Source organism: Populus euphratica, unplaced genomic scaffold, assembly GCF_000495115.2.
Source record: "Populus euphratica unplaced genomic scaffold, PopEup_1.0 scaffold1650.1, whole genome shotgun sequence".
In the NCBI taxonomy this organism is placed as follows: Eukaryota; Viridiplantae; Streptophyta; class Magnoliopsida; order Malpighiales; family Salicaceae; genus Populus; species Populus euphratica.
Window position 1 is genome coordinate 11,819 of NW_011501496.1, and position 10,288 is coordinate 22,106.

Genomic DNA, 10,288 nt, shown 5'->3' on the forward strand with positions numbered 1-10,288 from the left:
AGCGACACCTGTTCTATGAAAGAAACTTAATTTGTTGTTAACATAAATTATAATTATGAATACCTGACAATATTTATAAGTATTAGCATTATTTGAATAAGATAGCTAATGTAATCATGTTAACAATTTATAATCCGATTGGAACTTTCTTTGTGTGATTTTCAGTTGAGTAATAAAAAGAGTTTATACTATACTTGTTTGAAATACCAGTAGTGGATCCTCTAACCTTGACAATTATTTTATCCTTGTTTAATCTTACATCTCAAAAATCTTCTTCAACTCATCAACACCATTAGCACCACCACCACCACCATTATTGCTATTATTATTATTTATAATTTATATAGTTAACCTCCATATGGTTCGATTCCAATCTTGTTGGGTTATTTATTACTTTAACATTACTATACTTATGAGAAGACATTAATCTTTTGTCATATTAGTGCAACTAGGCCCTTATATTTTTTTTTGTTTTAATTGGGACAGACAACATGTTATCAACGACAAAGTTTTATGGAAAAAAAAATCAAACAATATGTTGTGTTATCCGCCCTAATTTTTTTTTTTAAAAATTAAACAACGAGTCATTAAATTTTCCCAGATTTTAGCCACCACAGTAGTTAGAAAATCAGGGTTTAAGTTGTTTTTATCCAAAAACATGTTTCTCAATCTATTTTAACCATAAACACCTATAAAACACCTTAGAAACCACAATAAACTTATTCATGATCTAAAAAAGATAAAAAAACACCATCCCAAAAATCAAAATGAATCAAAAACCAAAAATCATACCGAGTTCATATATATTTTTTCATGAATTTTAAAGGTAAAAAACAAATGATATGAACTTCCTTCATCAAATAAAATAATTTGACATAAATATCGATTGTTTTGGTGATCTAAATCAATGTCAATGATATTTTTTCTTCTTTCAATCAAGAACTAAAAATAACAAAAATAAACTTTTGTATCCAAATTAAATTTCAAAAAAATTGAAACACCAAAATCGTATAATTTAGGTTATTTTTTTAAATCAGAGGATCAAAGTATATATTTTTCTCAAAACTTCTAGCATGCCACTTATATTTGGAGTCTTTTTTTAATTCGGTCTCTATTTTTCCAATTCCACTATTATCTAAGAAATAAGAAATAAGAAACAATTAGCCTTAAATTAGAAATAAATCATCTAAAATAAAACTTTAAGAACTAAAATAAATTATTAAAAATAAAAAATATCATTCATAGTGTTTTATAAGAGGTTGAATATCATCGACTGCATAATACTCACCCCACCGTATTTTAATCTTTAAATTAATAATAATCAATCAGAGCATTTAATTAAATTAATAATAATGATTCATTTTCATCCTTAATCGTGTCATGATAATAAAATAAAATACTCCTCGTCACTCATCTTATAGCCTATATTTGTCATGATTATAATCATGATTGATCTTGTTCAATCAATAATGTTTTTTTGAATAAATTTAGTAATTAATCTAAAAAAATATAAATAAATAATAGAATAATACAAGATTAAAAAGACTTAATTAAATGGTAGAGTTTGAAAATATTACAGTTGTGAACTGCGATGTTTTAATAACATTACAGTTCAAAAATATAATATCAATTGGCGTCCCATAACAAACAGACAGTAACTAAAACGGTCCCATCATTTTTAATTATTTTAGAAAAAAAAATATAAGTATTTTTATGGATATTTGTTGGGTTCAAGTGAAGGTGCTGTCGGTTTAGAGACAGAAGCCGCGTCCGGAATGTGTTCTTCAACGACACTTCATTTTTAATTGATATTAGCATCTTAAATTATCGTATTTTAATAATGTTTTTCAAACGGTATGGTCCCATCAGTGCTCATTAATAATAATAATAAAAAAAAACCTTTTTTCTTGGAGCCAAGAGTTGATCCTCTCTTCTTCCTCCTAGAAAAATAGAAGATAAAAAGTGAAAAAAGAAGAAAACCGAAAGTTGCTGATAGACCCAAAATCCAATCAACACTCAACACTCTAGCAACAAGGTGAATCCATTATTTTGTGTATCGACAAACAATTACTTAACAAGAAAAAATCCCGCATCATGAAACTTTGAAAAATACATGCTTTCCTGAATTGTTGTTTAACACTACTACATGTCCAAGTCCTTAATTACACTATCTTTGCTGTTGTTGATGGTGATGGTCATCGTAGTATTGTGATATTCTCTGACTGGTAACGTAGAAGGGAGATAATTTAGCCATTTGGGTGCAATAGGAGAATGTCTTGGTGCGAGGAAAGAAATTTTTGGTGTAACTGTTTGTATTGGAGGAAAACCTCCATTTTGTTGCCGCCTGAACCTGACACCTTCTCTTTACCTTCTCCTCTTCCCGATTGGTCTCAAGGTACCCCCTATTTTCATCAAATTTTATTTTCTAGTAGTCTTATCTCATTTATTCTATGATGGGTTCTGATTTGTTTTCTGGTTGGTGGGTGTTTTTGGTTTATTGGGTTTTTGCTTCTTCATATAAACATGGATCATTCATGGGCTTATGCTTTTTTTTTTTTTGGATGGTTTATTCGTTGTTCTCTTTCTTCCTTCTTCCCTTAGATGTACATGAGTGACTGTATATAAGCATTTGATCAAGTCCGAGTTCAATTGGTGACGTTTCATTTCTCATGAGGATTGGAACTTCGCCATGTTTTTTCAACATGCTTGTGTTCTTGTCAAGTTGGACTCTGTTGTTTTGTTTGTAGTCTACTTTTTGGTTGGCCGATTTAAAGAAGAAACATTTGTGCAAAGACTTTGTCAATTAGTCTCTAGAGGCACAAGTTTTCCGTTAATCTCTCTTCACTTTCTTGGCTCACATTCGCGAATCTGAATGTGATTCAAGCTTTGCAGCTTTAAAAATGGTATTTGTTTCCTCTTCAATTATATTCCTAGGATAAAGAAGGGTATTGTCCTGAATTTATTCATTTTGGATCATTTTTTGTATGCTCTTCACGCCTTATTCATACTTTCTTCAATTTTTCCCATGGTACTTTAATTACCAGGCAAATCATTTAAACGAGGATGTCCTCTATAAATTATATGGCATCATGCACTCCTTGTTGCAGCCCGGAATTTTATTCTTGTTTTATTCCTATATTAACATGACTGGCAATTCTCAGCTTCAAGATGTTTTCCCTTTGCTTTCTTGCCTTTATATATATATATATTAAAAAAAAAAATTTGCCATCTTGCTTCTTTAACTGTCTTGACATGTTGGGGTGGGGAGCATTTCACTTGATTATGCTTTGTCCTTATGCAAATGTAGGTTTGGCTAGAATTTTTTGGTCTCCTAATGAATGAAGTTGTATGACTAAGTGGTTTTCGAGGCTATTGTGCATTTGTTTGTTTGTCATTTTTTCCCTATTTTAATGCACATGGTTGTCTTTTTTGTTGTTTCATTGCATTATTGTTTTGAATTCCATAGGATCAAATACGTCCAAAATTCTATCCGGCAGCAACTTCACCCTTTACCACCTCCCTGTCTCTCTTCTTTCCTCTCTTCATATATTCTTCTGATAGGATCCTCTGTTTCTGTTTGATAATGTTATTGCAAGTAAATTCCCTTGGCTTTATTACAGTCTTTGAAGAGAGAGGAGGAAATTTCTATTAAGTATTCTTGAAACTATTCCCTCCTGAGAACTACACAAGCTTTTAGTAGTTATTTGATCGTATTTACATCTGAAAAACTCTGAGCACCCGCATATTCTCTTGTTAGTGTTTCTAAATACTGTCACTGACATCCGTGTCCATGCTTGTTTCTTGAGTTGTTGCTGCTATACGTAATAAATGGAAAAGCCTCCTTTTTGGTTTTTCTGTGCAGAGTCTTCTCTTTGCTTTTATTGCCATACTCGGCTATTGAAGCCTCAAAATTTTGTCATAGTTTTAAATGCCATAAATTTGAAAGTAAAAGAATCGTAAAATAGAGTGTTGAAGAGGAACCTTCAAGTTAGAAATGTGGTTTGCTTAATGGTTTCTTGTTTTGTTCACCTCTAACAGCAGGCCGAGGATTTGCTTCTGGAAGAATAAACTTGGGCAAAATTGAAGCCCTCAAAATCTCCAGGTTTGAGTTCATTTGGAGCAGCAATCTCTTGCAGGACAAGAAAAAAGGAGTTTCATTCTATAAACCTGTGGGAGTGCCTAATGGATTCTACAGCCTTGGCCACTATTGCCAATTCAACAATAAGCCCTTGTGGGGTTTTGTTCTTGTGGTTCGTGAGGTGGCTTGCTTCGAGCCAGAAGCTGCCAATTCACCAACTCTTCTAAAACCCGTAGATTATACATTAGTTTGGAGTTCAGATGATGAAAGTGAGGAGAAGTATGGAGGATGTGGCTTCTTCTGGCTTCCTCAGCCTCCTGAGGGTTTTAAGCCCTTGGGGTTTCTAGTCACCAACAATCCAGACAAGCCAGATTTGGATGAAGTACGGTGTGTTCGAGCAGACCTGACAGATGAATGTGAACCCTATCATCTACTACTTGAATCATATTCTAAATTTTTAAATCTACCGGTTCGAGTTTGGAGTACAAGACCCAGCCATCGAGGAGTGCTAGGGAAAGGTATTTCAGTTGGCACATTTTTCTGCGGCTACTGGACCTCTGAAGAGGAGTTGCATATTGCATGCTTGAAGAATTTAAACCAACTACATGCCATGCCAAACCTCGAACAAATCCATGCACTCATGAAGCACTATGGGCCTACAGTTTTCTTTCATCCCAATGAGGTCTATTTGCCATCTTCTGTGCCATGGTTCTTGAAAAATGGAGCACTCTTGTACAAAGCTGGGGATTCATCTGGTGAACCCATAGATGCAGAGGGCACTAATTTGCCAGGCGGTGCAACAAATGATGGTGCATTTTGGATAGACTTGCCTTCCGATGGCAAAAGAAATACTGTCAAACAGGGAAGCTTGGAAAGTGCAAAACTTTACGTTCATGTGAAGCCTGCTCTTGGTGGGACTTTTACTGATCTTGCAGTGTGGGTTTTCTATCCCTTCAATGGGCCAGGTACTCTTAAAGTTGGACCATTGAATATTTCGCTTGGCAAGATTGGGCAGCATGTAGGCGATTGGGAGCATTTCACTCTCCGCATATGCAACTTTACTGGAGAGCTGTGGAGTATATACTTCTCTCAGCACAGTGGTGGTGAATGGGTTGATGCTTGTGATTTGGAGTACATAGAGGGGAACAAAGCTATTGTTTATTCATCAAAAAACGGACATGCTAGCTTCCCTCATCCCGGGTGTTACATCCAGGGTTCCACTAAACTTGGAATAGGAATACGGAACGATGCAGCACGTAGTAATTTATACGTGGATTCAAGCACCCGTTATGAAATTATTGCAGCAGAGTATCTTGAAGGTAGTGATTTCATTGAGCCTTGCTGGTTACAGTTTATGGGAAAATGGGGTCCAACGATTGTCTATGGTTCAAGAATCGAGCTTGATAAGATAATTAATCATTTGCCCGTGGGTTTTAGATATTCAGTAAAGAACATATTTGAGGGGTTTCCAGTGGAACTCTGTGGAGAAGAAGGTCCTACTGGGCCGAAGGATAAGAACAACTGGGTGGGAGATGAAAGAGGCTAGTTTCCTTCTCTCTTTTACTGCAGACTCTTATTTCATTGGCTTCATTGCTTTCTGTACTCATTACAACGGCTGTAGAAAGACTGAACTTCGAGGCTTATCGCGTTGTATCTACATTTCTCATTCTTGATTATATATATTTATATAATAATCGAGTTCGAGCATGGTTTCCCTTCAAGCAAATCAGTGATGGTGGATCGGCATGGGAGAGTGGAAGAAGAACAGGGCACTAGGTTGCCATTTATGCTGTCCAGTGATGTTGATGAATGAGCTGTAAGATTACCCCACAAAGCAAAATAAAAGAAAATATAACTCGAGAAAGATTTTGATTCCATATTTGATGGTAGAAAATGCAGCATTTTATTAATTTATTTATTTTCCATTGTTGCTCTTGTAAATTCTATGATTTAGTCTCTGTATTGTGTATGGTTTTATAATTTAGTCCTTGTAGTTTTGCAAACCATAAGTGAAGTCCCTTCCACAAAAATCTACTCACTTAGGATTTTCCATTATGGGCCCTTGGCTCTTATTGTAGACAATCCGCCCGGTAAAGAAGACAACTGAGTCAGTTTTCGAGTCGTGATTTCTTTCTCTCTTTCAATCTGACTTCCAGCAGAACACATTGAGTTCGCAGTCTGTCTTTGCTATGCTCCAAATTATAACGCTGTTGAAGGCGACGTTGACCAATCGGCGCCGCTAAATCCCAAACAGCAAATCGATGTAGCGAAACCCGAACGCCATTTGTGCAAATCCTAAGAGAGAGATGTTGGCGAGAAGATTTATTTCCTTGTTTAAGGGCTCCCAAGCTTCCGAGGTAACTAACGTTTCTCTTTTAGCAATAACCCACCCTTTTATTCTAATTTACTGCTTTTAATTTTGCATCGGTGGTGGAGTGAAGTCAGTGAAGTCCTTGGATGAAGGAAAGAGCACGTCATTTGGTCGAAAGGCAGTGTCTTTTGTGTAGGTTACAGTCACGGGTGGTGTTGCTTTGAGCGGCTTGCTATTTATCATGGCTGTAGCAGGTACTTTGTTAATTATCTTGCGATGATGTTACGGGGTTTTCAGGAAGTTTGATTTTTTTATTTTTTTTATAGGATTGGGAAATTGATGCCTTGAAGACAATGTTGCTTTTGTTAGATGAAGACAATGCTGTTTGTTGGCGTAATCCAGTGTAGTTTAGTAGTATTTCTTTGGACTAAGACAGCAGAATGGTGTCTTAAAATTGGCACGAATTGAGAGGTAAAGACGTTTCAAGCCTCTCTGTGCACGATTTTCCTTACTTGAAAATGATTATTGAAGACGACCCTTTATCTAGCATGCTCTTTCGCTTCAATTTTTAAGTGGATAAATTGCAACATTTATTTGTGGTTTTTATATATTCCTAGAGCTTAAGAAAGATAACTTCTATCATGAGAAGAGTTTGTGATTGTTGAAAGCCAAAGTTGCTTTAAGTCAACACCACAGTTATGCTAAGATGACGAACATTACCGTGAACGTACTGCCACTGTTACTTCCCCTTCGGCTAGCACAACAAGTGCTATCACCTCTGTCAACATTTCTCATATCACAAACATGTTCATAATGCATTAGTCCTGTATTATATTGATTATTTAAAATCAAGGTGCAGCCAGCAATCTAATTGATTGATAATTGTCTAATCATCTTTGGCTTGATTGATGGAAGGGGAGGCTAGGGCAGAGTGAGTTTTATGTGGATGGTGAGGGTTGATGGGTTGGATTGGATGGACGAGGATTTCGGGGGTTAGCAGAGGATTGTCTAATCAACTTCAGAATTTAGGCTAGGGCAGAGTGAGTTTTATGTGGATGGTGAGGGTTGATGGGTTGGATTGGATGGACGAGGATTTCGGGGGTTAGCAGAGGATTGTCTAATCAACTTCAGAATTTCAAATTTGTTCTGCAACTGTTGATTGCTGCCCACTTAGGTTATATTATATGATTTCTCATTTTGATAAAACATATTATCATTTTCTTTTAAATTTTCAGCAATGCCATGGAGGAAGCCAGTAAGAAAGCATCGGCAAGATCACTTCATTTCTTAACCCTCGTATTATCTAAAGTCATTAACAAGCTTAGGGTGGAACCAGTCAAGTTGTCTTGGAAGAAATGGACAAACAACTTGTCATTGTGTATGACCTTCATTATTTTATTGTAATATGATCTTAGATGTATATTAGACCATTCCATTCCAACCCTGTGTACTTCAAGAACTTCAACACTCTAAACTTTTTAAGTACCACTACATCCAGTACAAGACATATCTTAGTTGCTCTAACTGGATCATAAACATCAAATCCCTTAACTCTCAACCATTCCTTCCAAGTAGCCCGCTTATCTTGTTCAGGATGACTAGAAGATTTAATCACATAGGATTCCCCTTAGTTAGATCTCGAGCAAGCATAATTGAGGGAGTCATCAGGATGCTTGTTGTTACTTGTGGTCTGGCAGTGGGATTTGTCTTTAAGTTTTGTAGGTCTGTGATAACTAGGGTTGCGAGTGGCGGTGGCGGAGTCAGCTATTAACTGAATGCCCCTTTCTTAACTGTGCTTGCAAGAGTTGCTTGAGTAAACTAATCATCTGACCCATACATTGTTCAGCTCTTTTTGGTAATAAGCCTCAAAGCGAGTCGTTTCTTCACTTTCCATCTTTTTACAAAGTATAATATTATATACTTTAGCATAGGACCTATATTTCAAATACTTGTTGGGCACATCATAAAATTCATAAACACAACTGCATGTAGATGTATAGTTATGTATCATGATGCGCGTTTAGATGCGGGTTAGTTAAATTTATGGACTAGTATATGACCATCATTTGAGCAAGATTTCCAATCCTCTCATAACTGTCGAGGGAATTTGATCTAAACCAATGCTTAATAAATTTATACTCATTAATACAATATGTTTTTCAAAAGATTGGTTCCAAGCTTTTTTCACTAATGTTTAGTGACATTTTTTACATTTAAGGATCAATTCATTTATTATCATTTAAAAAGGGGGCAAAGCCTTTGTTTCCTATATCTCTAAGAAAAACATCAATTTCAACTATATTTTATTAATATTGATGAAGATCCCTCCTAACTTGTCAAGTACTTGAGATGAATTCTTCGGGTGTGGATAGAAGCTTGATTAATTTGCTGATCCATGTTACTCATTTTTCAGCTATACATTGTAATGTCAAATGATATTAAGAAAAGGAACAATTTTTGTAAACTAATGAACATGATATGAAAGACAACAAAAAAATATTGACAAAGGGAAAGAATTCTAATAACTTCATTGCACAAACGAAGAATTACAAGGATTAGAAAACAAGTAGCCTTACACCATTTAAGAGACTAAAACAAAGAGGTTTTTGTTATAGCATGTACTACCATAATCACTCATAGTAGAATCACACAAAAAACAAAGAGGTTTTTGTTATAGCATGTACTACCATACATAATATTCTACAATAAATAAAGTTGCATTTGATAGTTATTTAATAGATAATTACTAATCAAAGATAAGAACAATGACAGTTACAATTAACTTTTAGTGCTACTTTGAAAATACAAGATTATCTTCATTTATTGGATGCAAATTTCTCCTTATTGCCAACGTGTAATATTGGAATTGTAGCTTTCATAGATTGTATTCTTTTACTAGAACTAACTTGGTCTCTATCAAATCTCATCACACCTTTCTACATGTCTTTGCCTTGAATACAGTCACATGGATCATAAGAACTTGCATCAACTTTCCCACTCCCATTGTACATCTTTCCTATGATGATTTGCCTTGTTAGCATAATTAGCAACTTTTTCTGCCATTTTACACATGATGTTTCTATGTAAAAAAGATATAAATATTGGAAAATCTAGATTGACTTCACTAGTTTTCTAAGGTAACGGTAAAGAAGTGATGTTTATAGGTATCGTAGGATACAATCCATACGCTAACTCAAAAGGTGTGTATCTTGTAGTCCTATTGATAGAGTTATTGCATGCAAATTTATCATAGGTAGAACTAAATCTCAACTAATACCATTATCATTGGTTAAACACCTTAGAAGATTACCACGACTCCTGTTAATGACTTCAGTTTAACCATCGGTTTGGGGGTGAAAAGCACTAGAAAAAGAGAGTTTTATCCCTAACTTAGCCCATAATATCTTCCAAAAATAACTAACAAATTAGATGTCCTTGTCTAAAATAATAGATAATGGAAGGCCATGTAGTCGTATGATCTCTTTTAGAAACAAAGAAGCAATATGGGATGCTGACACGACTAAAAGATTGATGTCTTCTTCTAAGTGCAGAAGTGTCAAAGTAATAAATAATATGGCAAGACCGGTGTCGAACCATAGAGAGGTTAATTGTACAAATTATAAATAACAATTATAAACAACAACAATAGTAACAACAACAACAACAATAATAATAGTAGCAATAATAATACTAATAATAATAGTAGTAGTAATAATAGTAATAATAATAATAATAATAATAAAGAAAAAGAAGAAGAAGAAGAAGAAGAAGAAGAAAAGTTGATGAGAACTTTGAGATGGAAGATTAACGTAAGGATTAAACAATGATAACAATAAATGTCAAGGTTAGAGGATCCACTAATGGTATGTCAAACAAGTATAGTATAAACTCTTATTAGT

General features: G+C 34.7%; 1 protein-coding gene across 6 annotated transcripts; it reads left to right on the plus strand.

Moving 5' to 3' along the window:
- Window positions 1-1,866: 1,866 nt before the first annotated feature.
- Window positions 1,867-6,982, plus strand: LOC105117968 (uncharacterized). 6 transcript variants are annotated; one of them, XM_011015794.1, is made up of 4 exons: window positions 1,867-2,395; window positions 4,039-5,964; window positions 6,157-6,643; window positions 6,716-6,982. In XM_011015794.1, the coding sequence occupies exons 1-2, from the start codon at window positions 2,272-2,274 to the stop codon at window positions 5,622-5,624; spliced, it is 1,710 nt and encodes a 569-aa protein (XP_011014096.1). In that variant the 5' UTR covers window positions 1,867-2,271; the 3' UTR covers window positions 5,625-5,964; window positions 6,157-6,643; window positions 6,716-6,982. The 6 variants fall into 6 exon arrangements, with proteins under 6 accessions (XP_011014096.1, XP_011014098.1, XP_011014095.1 ...); XM_011015796.1 differs by having other exon boundaries at window positions 6,157-6,435; window positions 6,520-6,982; XM_011015793.1 differs by having other exon boundaries at window positions 6,157-6,982.
- The last annotated feature ends 3,306 nt before the right edge of the window (window positions 6,983-10,288 follow it).

What these genes read in the sequence shown, in the direction of transcription:
- LOC105117968 (XM_011015793.1), top strand. Translation starts at nt 2,272, where the DNA reads ATGTCTTGGTGCGAGGAAAGAAATTTTTGGTGTAACTGTTTGTATTGG. An exon ending in TCTTCCCGATTGGTCTCAAG is followed by an intron (nt 2,396 to 4,038) that starts GTACCCCCTATT and finishes CACCTCTAACAG; the next exon opens with CAGGCCGAGGATTTGCTTCT.